The 21,009-nt window shown below is 46.3% G+C and overlaps 1 protein-coding gene across 2 annotated transcripts in view; it reads left to right on the top strand.

The window, feature by feature from the left end:
• The first annotated feature begins 233 nt into the window (after nucleotides 1–233).
• Nucleotides 234–21,009, top strand: part of Wwox (WW domain containing oxidoreductase) — an 858,036-nt gene continuing 837,260 nt past the window's right edge. For both annotated transcript variants that reach the window (XM_057754219.1, XM_057754220.1), the window contains exons 1-4: nucleotides 234–402; nucleotides 5,305–5,369; nucleotides 6,210–6,267; nucleotides 8,856–9,034. In XM_057754219.1, the coding sequence (XP_057610202.1) occupies nucleotides 296–402; nucleotides 5,305–5,369; nucleotides 6,210–6,267; nucleotides 8,856–9,034 (409 nt within the window). In that variant the 5' untranslated portion in view covers nucleotides 234–295. The remainder of the gene's footprint in view (nucleotides 403–5,304; nucleotides 5,370–6,209; nucleotides 6,268–8,855; nucleotides 9,035–21,009) is intronic.

Here is a 21,009-nt window from a genome sequence, read left to right as displayed (position 1 = left end):
CAACGGGTGAAGACGCTTATTCCAGTTTCTGAGCCGTTCCTGTCTTTCCTTCCAGCCACAAGGCCGTTCGGTCTCTCCTGCGCTTCCATTGCCTCTCTCTTCAGGCTCCGTCCCCTTTCCCGCCAGTCGCCGCGAAAACAGGAAACTGGATTACAGCTGCGGATCGGCTGGGCTTGCAGTGCGCAGGCGCGAGCGGTCCGGGGCGGGGGGCGGGGCGCTCTGTGAAGCGCGGCGGCGCGGTTGAAGGCAGAGTGAGTTGCTGAGGGGAGACCCGGCGATTACTCCTGTCACCACCATGGCAGCTCTCCGCTACGCGGGCCTGGACGACACGGACAGCGAGGATGAGCTGCCTCCCGGCTGGGAGGAAAGAACCACCAAGGACGGCTGGGTGTACTACGCCAAGTAAGCGGCCTGGAGCGGCGCCCCCGGGACCCGTGTCCTGCGAGGCCTGGACCCTGCGCTGTGCAGCCGGGCGGGCACGCGCATCTAGATCGCCGGCCACCTGTCCCCGGGTCCCCGCCGCTGCAAGACCGGGCCACCGGGCCGCCTGCACCACGCCCCCTGCTGCTCACGAGGTGCCACTGCCCGGTGCGGTGCTGGCTCCGAGGTCTTAGAGGAAATAGAGCAATCGTCCATGCCCAGCTCCCGCCAAGGCGACCCTTGGAGGCCCCAACTGTCTGCAGTTTTAAACAGAGGTCCTGGGTGGCTCACAGTGGTTTCCCAGGGAAGTTTGAGGAAAGTTTCCTCAGCAGAGCCTTTCTCCATAACTAAGCGTGACCTTGGGCCACTGAAAACCCTGACGAGTGTTTTCCCATCAGTAAATTCAGTTGACACAAGAACGAATCTAGTGCTGTCCATAAGGCACACAGTGGAGAGGCTGGTGGCTTGCAGATCTCCCGCCCAGCCGGCAATAGCTGGACTGTATCTGTGGTAAAGTTGCTTAGGCCTGATGTTGGAATTACCTGTGTGGCCAATCCCTCCTCCTACTCCCCCTTTTTTTGAGACAGGATCTCTATGAAAACCGGGCTGCCCTGGAACTAGCTTAATAGACCAGGCTAGGCTCGAATTTTCACGGATCCACCTGCCCTTACAGGGCCTCATTGTGAACGTAGGCCTGGGTGACCCCGACCCTCCACCCCTAGTATCTGGGTAGTGTCTTATATACAGACATAGAGTTTTCTATAGAGAACCTACTGCAGCTGACTCTATCGTTGGGGGAATCTGCTCATTTTCAACAAGTAATACATATTTAATGTGCAAAATGATGGGCTTTTGATACAGTTAGGGCTCTCAATCAGGTTCGTTTTCTCTGCCAGTTAAAGAATTAAAAGGCAGGAAAAACTCCAGTGCTACAGGTAGCGGTGGAGAAATCTCCACTACCTTAAACAGCAGCAGGCAGAATCAACAGTTGAAGGGCATTTATAGGGCATGGGGACACATTCACACAGCAGACACGCATAGACAAAAAGACCCTCTGCAAAGCAGAGGGGCTGCGCTGGAAGCTCCCCACCCCCCAGCCATCTTTCTTTCTTTCTTTCTTTCTTTCTTTCTTTCTTTCTTTCTTTCTTTCTTTCTTTCTTTCTTTTCTTTCTTCCTTTCTTCCTTTCTTTTCTCTCTCTCTCTCTCTCTCTCTCTCTCTCTCTCTCTCTTTCTTTCTTTCTTTCTTTCTTTCTCTGTCTTTAAAGAGCAGCTTTCCTTCCCTAATATGAGAGCTGGTCAATTTAAAGAAAGAGAAGGTGGTTGGTTGACCCACAACTCTTGGATAACATGCCCGGATTTGGCCTTGAACTTGTTGAGTATCACCAAGGGCCTGCTGGCAACAGCAAAAAGCCAACAAGGCCTTTGTTTTTTTGTCAGGCTTTTGTCTCAGGTCAGGAGGGTAAGGAAGAGCTGGCCTTTGGAAGTTCATCTTTGTTACTTAGCCATGGCTCCTCTCCCTACCTCTCCCCCTACCGAGGGTCCATCTCCCTCCTAGTCCCTGCTGTCTTTTTTCATATGTATACCGTGGACTTTCATAGTGGTCAATATCCCATTACTCTTTTTTTTTTTGTCCCACCCCTGATTTGCTTCCTCTTCTAAAATACTTACCTCATTCCTCCCTCCCTCCCTCCCTCCCTCCCTCCCTCCCTCCCTCCCTCCCTCCCTCTTTCTTACCTGCTTCTGCCTCCCCAGTGCTGGGATTAAAGGTGTGTGCCACTGCCCCCCCCCCACCCGCTTTTTTATGAGTTTGTAAAATATCTTTTTAAACAGGGTCTCATGCAGTCCAGGCTGGCTTTAACTTGAGCTCCTGAATCTCCTGTCTTCACTTCCTGAGGACTGGCTGGGGTCAACAAGTGTGCATGAACATACCTGGCTTTCTGTTTTTAAAATCTAGGAGAATCAAGGCTTTTCACACAAGTCTATTATTACTTGGCTTTCAGAAAGCAAGTTATTATAATTACACCTATAATTTGTATTTTTAGTTTTAAATATTTAACTAAAAACTTAAACTTCCAGAGCTCCTCTAACCTCTGGGATTAGTGGCGTGTGCTATAGTTTTGTTTGTCCAGCAATGTTTCTTGTAGCCCACGCTTGCCTAGAATTCTTTTAAGGAGCCAGGGATGATATTAAAAATTCCTGATCCGGTTGCCTCCTGCCTCCACCTTCCAGGCACGGAATCACATGTTTGCATCACCCTACTTGGTATCAGAAAAAATTTAAAGATAACTTTCCTGGCTTATTATCAAGTTAGGTCTTAGTTTGTGCCTTGGAATCTCTCCATTGATAGGCTGTAAACTTCCCATGAGATTTTCAGGTACTCAAGGGTATGAGTCACTCCTGTCCCTGGTGGCCAGGTAGACAGAAACAGAAAACAGGGAGGCTCTGAGAATTTATTCCTTCAAGTGTATAGAGCCCTGAAGAGCCAGGCCCCCTGTGGACACTGGTGATGCCCAACTGAGTGAGGTGCAAGCTGCCATCTAAAGGAGCTCCCCAAGACCAGACGGATGACTTGTATTGGTAGCTCCAGTGCATCGAATCTGTTCAGCAGGATGTGTGTGATAGTGGGCAAGGGAGTGTGCCTCAGAGAAGTGTCCTTGGCCTGTGTCTCAGAGCACAGGTGAAAGGTGGGTCCGTGTGGCAGGAAGTCAGGCAGGTGGAGGGCACAGCGGGAGGAAGGGTCCCAGGCAGCGCAGGCCTCTGTCTGTGGTGCAGGGTTGTAAAGCCCAAGACTGTTGTGGAAGAAATCAATTTGCAGAAGCCCTTCTGTGCTTTACTGAGGACCTGGGACTCTGTTGTCAGACTCTGGAGCCCACCGGTGTGAGGATCTGGAGCCAGGGAGTGACGCTGAGTTTGTGTCTTTAGAAGGGACGAGTGACTCTGGAGAAGTAAGTGGATTGTATGAGCAGGAGGTTAAGGGTCATGCCAGTGATCCTGCATTTGCCGCTCCTACCTGGACCTCTGTGTGCAGAGTCTCTTCCCTAGAGGCCTGTCTATGCTGTGCCAACCTCCTGTGCTTCCACTGTGTTTGGTTCTTGGCATCTAAATAGGCATCTTGTTAGCTGGTGATAAAGTCATACAGTTAGTTACTTTCCTTTTGAGTGTGGATTGAAGGAAGTGAATGCTTTGAGTGCTTCCTTCGATGTCCCCTTGGTTCCCTGATGATCAGGTTCTTGTCACTGGCGACAGTGTTTATAGCTTTTGATTTATACTCTATACAAGAATGATCTATTACAGCTATACTTTCAGTTTTAAATGGGCTTATTAAATGTAAATCGAACAAATGTAAAGGATCAAATGCACGTAGCAGATAGATAGAAGCCGTGACTAGCAAAGTACTATCCAGTGGAGTACTCACAGGGCCCCTCAGAAACAGATTGGAGGAGCCCAGCTGAGCGAGAAGTAAAGTCACAGCTTTAAGTCAGATGTGTTCAACAGCAGCAGACATCTGGGAGCCCTGTGAGGGGCCATCCTGGCGTTCCCATCTCCTGGTACAGCTCTCCATGGACAAGCTTCCCCTTACCCACAGACATTTTTATATTGTGGGGTAAATCGTAGCTGAGGGAGGGCACTTAGGAATCTAGCTGTGTTCAAGGACATGGTATTTTTTTTTTTTTTAAATACCCTTAGCTGTCTTCTGTTTCTTTTCTTCCTGTTATCAGTCTCTTGAGAGCTTTTGGAGGATACCTGAAATAAACATGCTCCTTGATACAAGAGTCCGCTTTCAGTGGGCTTGGACAACACATGACAGTTTACTAGTAGAATGTATTACAGTTTACCACTTTATTATAATGATTCTCCGTGGGACCATTTGAGCAGTGTCCTCATAGCAGCCCCATTCTGCAAGTGACAGGAAGTGACGGCTGAGAGGTGGGGTGAGTGGACTAGTGGCGCCTAGGGACTGTCCTGTCAGATCTAGTGTCCACAGATCCACTGTTACAGCCCGTGACCTGTGCTGCCATCGTACTGCGTTCTTAATGTTCTTTTGGGTGTGCTCAGGACCCAGTGAGTTATGAGACACTGAAGTTACACCTGGGGTCAGAACACACATTTAAAACTCTGTGTGTGTCTAACAGCGCGTGCATGTCATGGCATTCTGGTGGAGGTCAGAGGACAATATTCAGGAGCTTGTTCTCTATGTCCACTGCTGGATCCAGGCAGCACATTTGTGTCAGGATTACATAGCAAGCTCTTTTATCTCTTGAGCCAGTTTTCCAGCCCAGAATGTACATTTTTAAAGTCACTTCTGTAATTTAGTACTTAGTAAGTAGAGAGAGTAGAATTAAGTGTTTAATGTCATCCCTGGCTAAATAGTGAGTTCAGGCCAGCCCAGGCTGCATAAAACCAGCAGCAACAACAAAACTAAACAAAACAGCAACGACAACAACAACAACAAAAAAGCAAAAAGAACAAGGAAAATAAACATTGAAAAAAGATTAGCATTAACAATACTATATTTAAGCTACATCTTTATATTTAAATGTGAGCACTATAAACCAAACACTGAAGTTTATCAGTTTATCCTTAAATAAAGGGAAAAGAAACACAAAGTGTTTTCCTAGACCTTTGTGCCTCACAAAGCTTTGCAAAGCTGACTCATCGCTGGGACCCAATCCCTCCTCGCCCTCCCCCTGCTCTCTCCACCTGGCCTGCAAAATTCTTTCAGGTCTGGGGCCTCAGACCTGATGTAGGCAGGAAAATTTCTGCTCTGAGTACTTCTTTCTGCACTTGTTCTTACTACTCCAGCTCTGTCTGGGAGAGACACAGTTTAATACGGTGATTACTCTTTAGCCATGTTAATGTGTTCTGTTGTGGTCTATGTTTCAGCCACACCGAGGAAAAGACCCAGTGGGAACATCCAAAAACCGGCAAAAGAAAACGAGTTGCAGGAGGTCTGTATGTCAGAAGCCCAGAATCCCAAGTCTGCAACATTGATGAGCTAGGGAAGGTGTCAGAGTGGTGAGGTAGCGGTTGACCCTGGTGTTCTGGGAAGGCTGCCTGCTGGGTGACCATCAAGGAATAAAACTCTCAGTCTGAGAGTCTGGTGGAATTTGGCAGGAGAGGAGATAAGATCTTGAGATGGACAGGAGGGTGCCTTATGGCCTTAAACAAAAGATTACTGAAATAGTTGAGGCCTTTGCCTTGCTGGGTTTCTCTGTAGTTGCACCATGTGGGTAATTGCTCTTGGTGTAGGCTGTGGAGGCAAGTGTCAGTGTTTTACGAAACCATGACTTCTAGGTGCTTCCGAACAAGTAGTACACAATCCATGGAATAGAAGAAGTATTGAATAAAAACGAGGCGTTGAAGCTGCTTGGCCTCAGTGGGCTTGGGGTCTAGTTGAAGACAGATGGGCTGGTACATGGAAATGATGGGATGACTCTAAGCCATGGCCAATGTCTGCTGTACCTGTAGACGTGATTGCTGTCTTCGGGAACTCACGCTCACAGGAACAGCTGCTGAGGCTCGCAGGAAGAGGCGGAGCTGAGTGGACGCTGAAGGGTGATCAAGAGTATAACAGGATTTTAGCTAAATCAGAGGCAAAAATGTGCATTTCAGATGGGAGACTGGGCCTTCTGTAGCCACCGCCCTTGACCTTGTTACCCGAGGAAGCTGGTCCAGAGAGTTTAGGGTACAGGAGATAAAAAGGATGACCCTTCTTTCTGACCTTGGGGCATGGCTTGGCTTCATTCCACTACACATACAGCTGTCAATCAATCTTTCTTGTGTTTCAGATTTGCCATATGGCTGGGAGCAAGAGACTGATGAGAACGGACAACTGTTTTTTGTTGAGTAAGTGTCTATGTAGAAACATGGCCAAGTTGGCTTTGAAGAGGAATTTTCAGTTACAGTTTCCTACGTTGGCGGATCCTTGAAGTCTTATATACCTGTGTTGTCAGCAGGAGTAACCATTTTCGCTGGCTTGGTGATTTTTGTTTGTTTGTTTGTTTCTTCCAATCTGCAGTTTCCCATCCTTATCTTTACACTAGGCCTTAGCAGTCCTGCATCTGCAACCCTTGGAGCTGGGGTTACAGATGTACAAACTTGGGATGCCTGGCTTGTTGATGGGTGCTGAGTTCCAAACTCCAGTCCTCATGATTGGGCACCAAGTGTCGTTAACTGCTGTGCCATTTCTGGAACTCCCATTTTTCATATTTTTGTAACTACAGTGGCAGTGTTAGACCTCACTTGTTACTATCCCTGTAGGAATAGTTACATTAGCAGGTTTACCTGAAGTAAATAGTTTGTCAGCAAACCTAATGAACTCCCTTCTGGCATGTCTCCTGCACTGGGTGCAGGTAGTCTAGGGCTTGCTTTGGAGAGTCTGAGCAGTCATTGGCAGCTCCAGCAGAGCAGCCTCCCTGGTGGGTAGGTGGATGTGTGGGTATTCTCTGCTGCCTATTAGATTATAAAGGGTTTCCTCTCCCTTGATCTATAAAAATCATTTCCCTTATCAAAATAGGGATATCATTTCTTTATTTTTTATGTCCCAAATATCTTTTTCCATGTTTTTCTTGGAGAACATGGCTATAGAACTCTGGGAGTCCCTGCAGCCAGACTCCTCCTGAGCACACACATGCCCGTGAAGCTGTTCTCTGGGGTACCTTCCTCTTTACTGCCCAGAGCAGTGGTTCCAAGGTGGGATTCTCCAGTCAGCATCCTTGGCGCTCTTGAGAACTTATTTGATACATACACACGCACACACACACACACACACACACACACACTCAGTTCCCCTACTATCTAAATTTCAACTTGGGATGGGGTGGTGGTGGCTGGCAGCCTATGCCATCCAGGGAATTCTGAAGCATGCTGGTTTGACTGGCCTACTATAGAGAGGGATCAACAAACTTTTCTGTAGTGGATCAGAGATCATGTTTTAGGGTATGACACTACATGGTTTCTGTTTTAATACAAAAATGATGCCCATTACTATGTCCCAATAAAACTACAGAAGCAAGCTATGGACACATCAGCTAACTGCTGATCTACTTAAGAACGAGCATGGGTTTGCAAGCAAGCTGGAACAAGGTTTTCCTGGCTGGTTATTCTCTAGCTTGCTGCAGGCGTGTGCTGGGATATGCTCAACAACCAGCTCCTCAGGGAAAAGAAGTGTAGATTTGTTTCCACGTGCACATGCTGTCACCATTGCCAGATCCGGTCTACCAAGGTGGAGTCACTGAGGAGCGGAGATGTCAGTGCTGTCAGGCAGGGCCTCACTAAGTTGCTCATGCTGGCCTTGAAATTACAGTCCTCTTTTTGCTGGGATTATAGGCCTGTGCCATGAAGCCCAGACATATACATTTTAAATCACAGCATTCTATGTATATTGGAAGGGTTCTTAATAGTTTTAAACATGTTTAGGACATTGTAATGACTTTATCTCAGATTCCAAGAATACACATAATTCTTTCTTTAAAAAAATATTTATTTATTTATTATGTATACAATATTCTTTCTGTGTGTTTGCCTGAAGGCCAGAAGAGGGCACCAGACCTCATTACAGATGGTTGTGAGCCACCATGTGGTTGCTGGGAATTAAACTCAGGACCTTTGGAAGAGCAGAGTATCTTAACCTCTGAGCCATCTCTCCAGCCCCCTACACATAATTCTTATGTTACATTTTATATATTTAGAGAGTGTGTGTATGTGCATGCATGCGCATCATGGCCATCAGGACTTGCAGGAGCTGATAGTTTCCTTTATCTCATAGGTTTTGGGAACTGAACTCAGTCATCAGGCTAGGGAGCAGGCACCTTTATCTGCTGAGCCATCTTGATGGCCCAAGAACACATTTAAAATGTAAAAATGGTATTAAAAGGAGTAATTTAATAATCTGTATGTGCCAGTATATTTTAATGTTGTTTCTGTTAGTTCTAGATCAATTCCAAATCAAAAGTAGAGCACTTATTATAGGTGGCATTGCTGTGGTCTTAAAATGCAAAACAGTAAAACGTTTTATAGTTATTAAAACTTCCATCATTTCCACTTTCTCCTTGTATAGCAGGGGTTTTAGGCCCCCGAAAAGCCCAGCAAAAGTACCTCGACATGTATTGATGGGAGTGCCTGGCAGATCTATTTATATTAACAAGAATTCAGTAGAAGCTTAGAGCCATCTCAGGAAGCTGCTGTGAGAGAAAAGGGGCCAAGTGTGCCGTAGTACTTTCAAGTAGTTCTGAGAAGCTTCCATGGCTGTCTTCCCAGGCAGGAATACAGTCTCTGAAGGTTAGAAGATCAAATGGGTTCTGGATCTCTCCATGTTTGACAGTAATCCTTCTGGTGCAAGAATCATGGTGTTTGTCTGAGGTATTAGAGTATCTTGTATTTGGAGATGCTGGTCCTTGCTGTATAGAGTTCAATGCCTTCCCTGTTCTTTGCAGCCACATAAATAAAAGAACTACCTACTTGGACCCAAGGTTGGCATTTACTGTGGATGATAATCCAACAAAGCCAACCACCAGACAGAGATACGACGGCAGCACCACCGCCATGGAGATCCTGCAGGGCCGAGACTTCACGGGAAAGGTGGTCCTGGTTACCGGCGCAAATTCAGGAATAGGTAGGCCCGTACCTTACTGCCATCCTATTTTACTCCTTTGGTTTTTTTTTTTTTTCTGGTTTTCAGTGAACTCCATTTAAATGTAAAACTGTAGTGAAACTTTGGTAGTGAAGCTCCAGTCTCAAGATGGTCACATAGCCTTCTGAGCTGTTGTTTCATTAGAATCACAGCCTCTTTCAACCCCCATGCTCCAGTGGGAGGCTGTGTGGGACCTGACCTTGAAGTTGCTCAAAGCTGAGAAGTCAGCAAAGGCTGTGACTATTTTGGTATTCAGGGGCTGGAGACAACAGGCTCTGGCTAAGAGTCTTTGACCCGGTCTATGCGGTGCATGGATGTATTCCAATTACCTGGGTTATTCAAACCAAAATTGATTGGTAATGGGATACTGGACAACAGCAGATTGTGACTTTGGATCCAAGGGTACTGCAGGTTTCCACTGGTCACTGAGCCTATCATTTTCTTTTGGTAACCGTATCTTATTTCTTCATAAAACTGGAGAATTTGTCCTTGTCTTCACCTCTGTAGCAACCCTCCTAATTGCCACTGTTTAACCACAGTGGCCATGGTGAGGTCAGTGGCTTCCCAGGCTGGTGCAGCAGTAGCAATGAGGCAGGCATTTGTGCCATCCTGAGGGATGGGTTTTATTTTGTTTTGGTCCATTGACATCTGACGTTAGCATCTGAATGGCTCTAGATAGGATGTGCAACTTCAGTTTGAAGAATAGAGCTGCATCCAGCTGTCCTCTGGCTTGTCCTCTGTCAGGCAGGTTTCTCTCTGTGCATCTCTGTATCATCTATCACAGTGGCCCATCATGACCTCTCTCATGAGCTTTTCTCTGTTCTCCTTTCTGGTTTTGGAGTCCCCAGTGTCCTTTTCCAGCAAGCATAGGAGGTGAAGTACCACAGTGGATCAGTCAGTGTGCTATGTGGCAGGCTCTCAGAGCTTGAGATTGCCATCCCAGATATGGTCAGTATCTTGACCATACTCCCACTAAGGTAAAGGGACAAAGGAATTTTTTCTAAAGAAATAGGAAGCAGGTTCCTTGAAAATCACCTCCCAAACCCCATCTCAGCTCTGAATACATTCCATCCAGCCCTTTCAGTCTCTGCCTTGGGTAGATCCTGGGGAAGTGCCGTGCTGTCAGTGGAGCCGCAGTGCTGGGGATGATGACTGGCTCCTCAGGGTCCAAGAAGCCATGCATTGTTAGAGTTCTGAGTGCAGACGCGGGATGTTGCAGAGGAGGTTTGAAAGAGGGTTGGAGGGGTTAAGAAAAACCCCTTTGTTTTTCTAACCCTCGGCTCACTAAGAGTTCAACGAACGACCTCACCCCTCGGTCCTTTAGTTGAACAGGTTTTCTTTCTTATTTATATAAAACTTACTTATTTTGTATTATGTGTATCAGTATTCTGACTGCACGTATGTATGCACGCCACATTGGGAGTCCTGAAGAGGTTATTGGATATCATGGATCTGGAGTTATAGATGTTTGTGAGCTTCCATGATGGTGCGGGGACTTAGTCTGGGTTCTCTCCCTGAGCAGCCCTTAGCCGGGGAGCCATCCTTGCAGCCCCGAGGATAGGCTGTCTTTCATCAGTGAGGTGTGTGACTGGCTCCCGTTGGGTTGCTTGCTCTGATGTTAGCTCACAGACCTTTGGATACTATTGTTGTCATCACAGAGAGCGGCAGCGCCAGCTGTTTGTCATCTTGGATTCGGAGCTGGCCGAGGACAGGATGAGAATGATGCTTGGGTCATTTCTGATACAGAGAGATAAGGAGATTCTGAAGTGTGAAGTGTGAAGAAACACGTGGGCCCCAAAGGCTTCTGGGAGCAGGGCGGATGTTCTACCTCTCCACTGCTCCCACCTCCCTCCAGCACATCCTTCCTGTGCCCATTCTCTAATTTGTGTGCACTGCAGGAGATGTGCACGGTCTCACTGGTGTGACTGGTCACAGTGTTAGGAGAGGTGGGTTGTGGGAGGTTTTAGGAAAGCCAGCAGTGTTCCCAGCCCCTGCTTTCCCTCAGGGACTGACTTTAACACTCCTGTCTCTCCTTCTCCCTCTCTACTCCACCAAGCACGAGTCTCTGCTAGTGCTGAAGATTTTGACTCTTAATTTTTGGAATAATATACTACAAATTCTAAGTAATCGAATCTGTACAAATCCCTGTCCCTCTTCAGCAGGTGTAACGAGCTTGAAGAAGCTGGAGGTTGATAGACACGTGTCTTTTCATCACAACACAGTTGACTGTTGTGTCCTTTGAGAAAGTCTTGAAAAGTGTTCTTGCCCAGGTAGTCTGTGGCTTCTCCATCACAGGTGTCCTTCTCCCCCGCAGTGCAACTGCTGATGTATAAACTGTCATAACTGCTTCATTTTTGCCTGTTGAATGTAGAGTGGAAGGGGCATCTGCTCCCAAGATCACTGGTGTCACCTCTGTGAAAGCTTTGCCAGGGTCGTCAGCATCCCTTTCTTTGGGCCGCAGCAGGGAGATGCTTGTCTGTGTATCAGCATTTGAGTCTTTGGCCTGTGAAGCTGAGTGGATTGATTCTGAGCACTCCCCCCCGACCCTCTGTGTGTGTGACAGACCCCTTGTCTGCTTGTGAGTGCTGGTTGAGGGAGGCCTGTGTTCTCCCAGGGCCTTGCCGCCTTTAGTGTGAGCTCTGAGCAGACTGTTCAGTCACTGTCTTTCTCACTCTGGCCATAAGCAATGCAGAGCTAACTCTGAGTGGTGATAGTTGATATTACTAATGCAATTGAAGCAATTCTCAGTTTTATGCAGGGTGAAAAGGCCAGGATGGTTCTTCAGAGGCTATGCAGAAGTACAATGGGAGCATGGAAAAACTGATTCTTGGAGTCAGTGTCTTACCATGTGTCCTTGCTTGAGCTCACTATATAGGCCAGCCTACTCTCCAGCTCCTGATCCAGCTGCCTTGCCTGCCGGGATCACAGATGTGCCCTACCACACCCAGCTCCCGGGCCTTCTCTTTACAGTTGTTAGCCAGCTTTACTTCCGTTGACTGGACTCAGCTGTCTAGATTGGCTGTGGATTAACTGCAGCCCCCGGGTGTAACCTGACCGACTTGGTTTTGTAGGTGTTTCATATTGGAACACAGCCATGCACATTTAGGGTATCCCCAGAAGTTGAGTAACTACAGCAGGGATTATATGGCCCCCAAACTAAAATATTTATGTGGGGCCCATACTCAAAGCATTAGTTCTTCCCACACTGGGTGGTCTAGCTGAACACAAAGCTGGGTTGCCTTGGCATTCTTGTCAGCCACAGTGTAGCTGGAGCTAGGATAATGGGTACCCAGGCTACAGGAGGAGCATAGCCAGCACATCATGGGTAGCTGGAAGGGTTGTCTTTCCAATATCCACCCACCCTACCCGTGTTCTTAGTGAGCTGGAGGTTAGACTGTTGTCTTCTCAGAAACTAACACTCTCTCCTTGGCCTTTGTTTAACCAGCTTTCTGAACCTGAAGACTTTTAGCCTGAAAGCTGTAGCTTGTGGACCTCAGTGGAGATCAGCATCTCAGGCTCCAGGGGGAGCCATCCCTTCATCCAGAGCTGCTGCTAGCAGACCAAGAGCCCGGAGCCCGCTAACCAGTAGACAAGGGAGGAGCTCACTGCCCTGTGTGCAGCACAGCTGGGCAGGAGGGGCAGGAGGTTGTGGCTCTCTGGAGTTAGCCACTGGCTGGCTGGCTCTGATTCTGTAAAAAAATGAAGGAAACGGCTTCAACGTGGAGATGACCGCATTTAAGTCCTGGGGAGTCTCAAGAAAGGGCATGTTTTAGGCTAGGGAGTCTCCCGCTTTCCTGGTGGTCCATGGATTTTCCTAAGCTAAACCTGTCTGCGAGCAGATTTGGCTATGTTTGCATAGGGCTGTGTGGACGCTGCTCGCCTTGAACCCGTGGTCTGACTTGCAATCAGATGGCACCGACTGGCTCTGACAGAGCAGCCGAACATCATTTGTCAGAGCAGCATTTGAGCTCCATACGATTGACGCTTCAAATAGGTGGACGTATTGCCACGCTGTTGATGGAGGAACGTCAGGCTTTTGTCAGATGTTGTTAGAACCCTGTTAGCAGATGTGAGCACACTAGACATCCCAATCCAGCGTTCAGAGTACCAGCGATAGAACTCTCTTCTAGTCCTAAGTCAGTGGGTTTCTGAGCTTAATCAGAATGAAAAGTTTCTTTCACCTTCTGGACCTTTATAATGTCAGCCTGCATCATATGCGGTTTCCTCTGAAATAGCCTGGCCTGGCTTTGAGTTTTGAGCCCGAGGAGCCATTAACACAAACAAAACTAGCTTTTCCCTTGGAAAAAAAAGCATAAACCAACGATGCTGATGTGTGTGTATAGTATGTGTTTGTGTTTATATATATATAATGTGTATGTATATATATAAGAAATGCATGTGTGTATATAAGATGTGTGTATATGTAGTGTGTATGTGTATATATATATTAATATAAAATGTGTGTAGTGTATGCGTATAATGTGTTTGTATATATAGTGTGTGTATGCATGTTGGTGTATGTATGCATGTATAATAGGTATGTATGTGTATAATATGTATGTATGTATTTTAAGACTGATGCTTTAACTTTCTACTGTTATATATGTCATTATAATCACCACCCCAGGACTTACTGTAGACACACACACACACACACACACACACACACCCCAAATTCATGCTCTTGGAGATAAAAGAGGTGCTCACTCAAGCTGTCAGTCACCCCTCAATTTGTTGTCTTTAGAGCAATGTAAAGGCGCCAGGCTTTCTTGTCGAGAGCCTCGCAGTGCTCTTACAGCGCAGCGTGCTTATGTCTTGGTTTAGAGGATCTTGTCCCTAAATCATGTGCTGGTACTCTGACATGAAGTTTAGTGCCACCCTTTTATCCTGGAAATCACCACTCTGGTGGATTCCCGCCTAGAGAGAGTGCTGCCCATGCTCAGCTGTTTTCCTTTATGACCATGCAGCGGCATCGTTATTTTATCGGGAACTACAGGGCGTCAGAGCCCAGCTGGGCTGCCAGAACCTGCCCTTTAGTCCCTTTCTTGAGTGAAGCCCGCACCCTTGTGTCTGGGGCCCTGAAATTCCCCACTTTTCAGTTGATGAGATATGAGCTCATGGGGCTGCGAGTAACATCTTCCTTTTGGGAACTCGGTGTTCATAAGCAGAAGGAAGCCCCTAAATCATCGAAGTGACCCCTGGGGAATTAATTAAATATATCTGTGACAACTGTTCTCTTAAGCTAAAGTGATTTGAAATTATTCCCTCCCGAGAAACTGTTGGAAGTTGTTTTCCTTGAGACAGAGTCTCATTACACAGCCTAGACTGGTTTCCAGTTCAGGGAAATTCTCCTGCCTCAGCCTTCTCCACATCTGACTGGAAATTTGAGATTTTTGATAATATTGGAAAAGGTCCTTGACTGGCATTACACAAAAATTAAAAATGAATACTTCGTGAGTCAAGCAGCCACTTCACATCTCAATATTCTTGGATATCATAGTGCTTGGGACGCTGACTGCCCAAACAAGAGGCCCATTAAAATTGCTGCAGGAATCACCACCGTGTGGTTTGCTCACTCTGTGTAAAAACCTCGGAGGGTGCCTAGAATGAGTTAGTTTATGACCGTGTATGTGTTGCATGTACCCCTCTGGTCATTGTCAGAAGGAATTTGCTCTCTGAGGCCCCAGTTAATTTCATCTTTTCAAGTAGGTTTGGGTTTTCACTTTTTTAATGTCAGCTTAATAAATGCAATTCATGTTAGCTATGCTTCAATGACAAAGTGGCTCAAACTCCTAATTCAAAGAAAATGTTTACGAATCTGATTTCTACATTATTAAGGTGGTATATCACATGCAAACTTGGAAGTGGTCTTACATAAAATCCAATTAAAGTGATTCTCTTCTTTCTTGTCTTCTTGCCACAGCATGCATTGTAACACAAGTATTGCTGTTTTCTGTAATTAACCTGAAAGCTGCCATGTTCCGCTAGTTTATCCTACTTCCCACTAGAGGGCACTGTTGCCCTTCGACATAATTGATCTAACCGGGCCTTCCGTAGTAGTTTTCTTCCCTGGCTGACTGGCCTCGGTTTCGCTTTTGTTAAATAGTGCCTTTTCCTTCCCTAACATATCTTTTAGGACATGTCGGTCTCCGTGATAGAGCCCCGGCTGAAGACGGGGGCCAGTGTCACATTTCTCTTTCTTGGCTTTGTGTTTTTGTTTTGTTTGTATAAAATGCCAGAGACGAAGAGGTCCATTTCACAAAAAGGTCCATTGTATTCAGGGAGCAGCTTGTTCCGCCAAATTACACAAGGACAGTGTTCCTTGGCATTATCGGTTTTGAGTGTGCTGGCCTATCAATTATCTGATTTCTTTTTCTAAGTGGGGATTGTAATATTTAAATATTAATGCTCGTGTTTAAGATTCATTTAGAATGCCTCAGTGACCTTATTTATTTACTTTTTCTTGCCCAGCAGCCTTATCTGCTGTGATATAATGTATTTTAATTAGATTGTTTATGAACAATGCTTTCTAGTACTAGAAGAAAATGTATCCTTTCGCATTTAGATTCTGTTTCTTAAATAAGAGGTCCTGTAAGCCAGACTGTGAAGCAGGCAGCCAGTGCTCTGCACAGTGTTGGGGGGATTTCGATACTACCATTAAAGTTTAAGCAGCTCATTCGTTGCTACTCTCAGCTGTCAACAGAAATGTGGGCCAGAAGAAAGGAACTTAGTCTTGGCTTTATACGCTGCTTGTTTTCAGATTGTAAATGGAGACAGGATGAATATACTCTGTAATATACTGTTGTGCATTGTGTGACTCCTCAGCGACCCTCCCCTCTCACCGACCTGAAAACACTGTGGGTATCCACCTGTCCCAGAGCAGATTGGTTCACCCGGGTGGAGATGTTCGGTTCGCTCGTGCACAGATGTGCTCCTCATTTAAGAAATAAATTGTTAAAACTAGATGACTGTTGGGAATTATTACAGATTTGATAATAAAGACACCGCTTTTATTATCGCAGGCGTGAACCCTGGCGGCTGTCACTGGGTGGTGTGAGGCAGCCCTGTCCTGGGCCCTTCCCGTCACTCTCACTGTCCCTGTATGGGTTCTCAACCTTTTCTAAAACTGCATCTGGGCCACAAGGGCCTCTTGCAAGGATCTCTTGGTGTAAGGTACCCATAGGTTTATCAAGAAGAACAGTCCAGTGGTTGGAGGTCCCCCTTGATTGGCCCCCATAGTGATTTGCCAGACTGAGCTCTGGGATACAGGGCTAGGGCTGAGCTGGGTGGCATGGACTGCACTGTGGTTTCAAGTCTCTTGGTGTTCATTTATCAGACAGTTTTACTCTTTTTATTTCTGGATCCTTTTATACACTGTATTCAGACAGCTGTCCTTGGAGTCAGGTTAAAGTTTCCTTCCAGAGTCTAAGGAGATCTAGAGGTGTGTGTCCATAGGAGATTGTGTGTGTGTGGGGGGTGGTGGAGACTGAAACTGGGGTGGGGTATCACCTTCACTGTGTGAGGCAGATTAGCAAGGTGAGTGGATCTAGGCTTTCTGTTTGAACAGATCTCATAGAAACAAAATTAGGTAGAGTTTTTGTGTGTTGTAAAAAAATAACCCCATGATTCTCATTCTTACCTTTAAACTGTACTTAAAGATTTCAGACCCATGTCTCTACATCGCTATAATATTACCCCGATAGGCCATTTAGATGTGAGGATTCTCTGCTTCTCTTTTAGAATTCTCATCTAGTGCTTGTAGCTGCATCAGAATAGTGCCAGAGACGTGAGGTCCTTGTACGGGTACTTAATGCCTCTGATTCCTCCCTGGGGCCCTGGACACGGTACCTGTCACCTTGCTTGCCTGAGAAGTAACTGCACATACCCCACCAAGCTCACCCACTCTGAGCCAGGTCTGGGATCAGCCATCTGAGGGTCGAGGGTGGATCTGTAGGGTGGACTATGTAGGATGCGGCTTCTAAACCCTGGGTTGCTCACAGGTGAGGGCATGAATGCTTGCTTAGGATTCTTCCTAGTGGGCTAGTGTGAGCCAGGTGTGGGCATTGAGTTCTGGGCTATAGGAGCTAGCATTCATCAAGCCATGTGTTAGACCGAATTAGCTTTCTGCGTCTTCTCTTTTAAATGATTTAAAAATTATTTCTATTGTTACGTGTATATGTATCCCCTGTGGGAAATTTCGAAAATGGAGACAAACAAAACAAAACAAAACAAAAAGTGTCCTAAATCCCTACCAGCTGGAAGCATACAGTTAGTAGTCAGCATCTGCGATTCTAGGCATCAGCTCCTCTTCTTTGTGATTTTTTCCTCTGAGCTGTGGTTTGTATCTTTCCTTGCCATTAAATATTCCACCTCTTAAATGGTTGCATACTATTCCATTATATGGTTCCAGCTATTTCCCCAGTGAGGCACATTTGGGTAGATTCCAGCTTTTTAATAGCCACGGGATGGAGACAGACGTTTTGTAATTAAGTGTTTGTACCCATCTGTGACACTCTACAGCCTTGTTTTGTGGAAGGAGACTTGCTGAATCGACAGATTTCCTCACCAACTTAAGATCTTGATTTGTGACACTGTACCCCTAGACTGTTGTACCAATCTGAGTGCCAGTTGTTGCCCCATGTCCCTGTCAACCTTGGGAAAGAGCATTAAAAAAATCAATTAAATCCTCACGCCTCTGATTATACCTAAGATGGAGCAGTTCTTCACGTCTGGCCATTTGTACTTATTCTTTTATGAATTGCCTTTTCATTTTGTATGCATGGCTATCAGATACATATTGATTGCTGATTGATTGCTCGTTCCATGCAGTATAATTTAATTTTCAAAATGTCCCTTTCTCTTAGAAGTTAATTTATCTCCAAGTGTCTGTTACTCTAAGTACATATTCAATCCTGTGGTCAAGAGGCAATTCATAGAGAAGCCGGCCTGACTTCCCAGCTTGCTTCCATGAAGTCCTCTAGGCAGTATGCCTTGCTTGGCACTCCAGCTCCCCCTCATACCCTGGGCACCGAGCAGAAGAGGAGCACCCGGCAAACTCAGGTTCACCTTTGACAGGCTCACAATGGGGCTTGCGAGGCCAGTAAACAATAGTCAGGAATGGGTGCTTTTGGGCTTTGCAGTTTTCTCTCAGATCTGTTAAAGCCAATAATACCACGCTGGAGCTTTCCCCTACATTTGCTCATGTGATGAGCCTGGCTCCCGTGTAGTGAAATTGTACCAATGCTGAAAATAGCTCTGCTGACAGGCAGGGCGGGCTTGATTGGTGGCGGGCTTCAGTCTGAAGAGGGGCAGACAAGGAGTTCTGACTCTGGAAGCAGGCATGACCTAGTTTCCAAACTGCTCACCGCTTCCTACCTGAGTAACTCAGGCCAGGTGACTTTCTCCAGCTCGTGAGCCGCACTGAGAGTTCCATCTTCATGTGTAGTTATTCAGGATGGAGGTCTGGGCCCTTTGCAGACACTTAGCCTACAGCCATTTCCGCAGTGGAGGCTGGAGTGAGTCCTCACATTAGTTTGGTGTGTCTAAGCTTACTGCTTCTGAGGTCCTCCCAAGGTTGCTACAGAAGCTATGCATTGGTCCTAGGATCATCTTTCTGAGCAACGGTGGTAGAATTACCTGTTCTTTAGTCTGAAAAGATTTTCACCCTTTTGGTTAGAAGGCAGATTGTTCCATCATCTAGCAAAGAAAGAAAAGGAATCAAATGAAAGACAAAGGAGGCTGGGTTGGTGTTGCTGCAGCCTGAGAACAAAAAGGATATCATAGTGGATAGGGAACTGGAGGGACTTGAACCATTAGACTTTGTATGAATCAGAGAGATCATAGTTGTTTCTGAGTCTGGCACCAGGACGCTTGCTCATGTGACTGATGGTTTGCAGGACTGCCTGCTGTATTGAGCCTAAACGTCCACATTTGCTGTTGTTCTCTTCTGGAATACTCAAGAACGAGTCAGTGTTGGAGTGTGATTTTATCATCACTCAGAGATGAGGTTCAGCACCTTGGCTGGAGGTTCTTGGGACATAGGAGGAAGAAAACTAGATTGCGGGACAGCAGTTAGCTTGATAAGTGACCTAAGGCAGGCCACTTTACTATTTTAATCTAAGGCTTTTCATTTGTGAAATATAGAGCATATTACTTCTCTGTCTCTTAAAACTTTTTAAAGTTGCATTTATTTGTGTGTGTGTGTGTGCGCGCGCGTGTGTGTGTATGCATGTGTGTGTATGGTCAGAGGACAACTCGTAAGACTCAGTTCTCTCTTTCCACTATGTGGGTTCCTGGGATCCAGCTCCAGTCATCAGGCACGATGGCAAGCACCCTTACCTCCTGAGCTGTCTCAGTGACGCCACATTTTCCCTTTAAGACAGGGGGTCATGTAGCCCAGGCTGACTTTGAGTCAGAATCACAGGCACGAGCCACCACGCCTGACTCTGTCACTGTTTCACATGGGTCAAATACTGGGTGGCAGTGCGACACCGGAGAGTCCTTTAGACTAAGGTGCTTACTGTTGTGGGAAAGAGTACCCTGGCGGCTGTAGGAAAGAGCCCTGAAGGTTGGAAGAGGAAGGGAGTAATTTAATTCCTTAGTAAATGGAATATTCTAGGAACTCTTGATATTTTTTCATTGGGGTGTGCTGGGAGGTTGGTTCAGGCATCAGCTTCAGTGCTCAGGAAGGGATCCAGATGCTGAGGAAACTGGACTGTGTGCTGTGCAGCAGGTTTAGTGGCCATGATTAGGAAGTCTTAACCAGGTATTGTCTCAGATAGAGTTGACAGTACGGTGACATCCAGGGGACCAGAAGCCAAAACTTGATGCAGTAGGAAGGGATTCCTCATAGAGTCAGAAAGTCCATGGCGGGCTTGTATTGAGATTTCCTAAGTGAAAATACTGCCAGTTCTTGGGCTGCATGGTTTCTTGCTGGTGGTCTTTAGTTTCTCAGTGTTCGGTTTGTCTGCAGCATGGAGCCAGTTCAGAGGCAGATGTAGAATTCTTATGTGAACTGGGTGCTTTCTTCTGATAGGCCACGAAAACAATTTAAAGTCCCGTCTTGATTCTGGAAACTTTTCCAAGTGGTCATAGAAGCCAAATATTGAAAATAATCTCTCTCAAAAGGAGGAACCCCAAGAAGCTGAGAACATGGCTTTGTAGTTAAATGCTTGTTTTGCAAACATGAGGACCGTAGTTCAAATCCCCAGAACTCATAGTAAAGTGCGAGGGATTGGCTCACCAGCTGTTCAGCCTGAGGAGGTGAGAAAAGGCATATCTGTGAGCTCTGACTGTGACTGAGAGGCCTTGCCTCAATAAGTAAGGCAGAGGAGTGATGGAAGGTGTTTCCTGACTACGACCTTGGGCCTCCACACATACATGCATATACATTCACACACGTGCCCACATATATACAAGCATACATACATATATACATATCATGCACAAACATAAAAATGGGAAAAGAAGGAAAACAGCAAAGAAAAGGAGGAGCTCGCTGTAGTCACCCACATCTGTAAGGATGAACTGTCTGTGCTTTCTGTATTGCCTGGGATCTTGTCTTCCAACTGTGCTGTGCTCTTCTGTGCGGCCGTGTTGTAGAGTAAGGCAGCTGTGCGCGCTCAGTTCGGCAGCTGGGCTTAAGAAGCTTGTCTCAGCCTAGAGATCATCAATGCATTCATACCAAACCAAACCCATGCCATCACAGCTGTATCTTAGTGAAGAAGTTTCCATTCTGAGTTCCTGTCCAGTTACCAGATTGAGTAGCTGACACAGTGGAGAGCGCCGTAACAAATCTGTTTGAAGAGGCGTCTCAGTCATGAGCCAAGTCAGATTTTTGGCAAGAGACACCATCTTTTCTGCCTACAGAGCTGACTGTCAGTGTGCACGAGGCTCCTTTTTCACCAAGTGTAATCGCTGCTTGGCCCTGTGCTTTGTGCTTCCTTTGTATTTTCCTC

The sequence above is a fragment of the Chionomys nivalis genome, chromosome 21 (assembly GCF_950005125.1).
Source record: "Chionomys nivalis chromosome 21, mChiNiv1.1, whole genome shotgun sequence".
Taxonomy (NCBI): Eukaryota; Metazoa; Chordata; class Mammalia; order Rodentia; family Cricetidae; genus Chionomys; species Chionomys nivalis.
The sequence above is the reverse complement of the archived record's forward strand: the minus strand, read 5'-3'. Positions and strand labels throughout refer to the sequence as shown.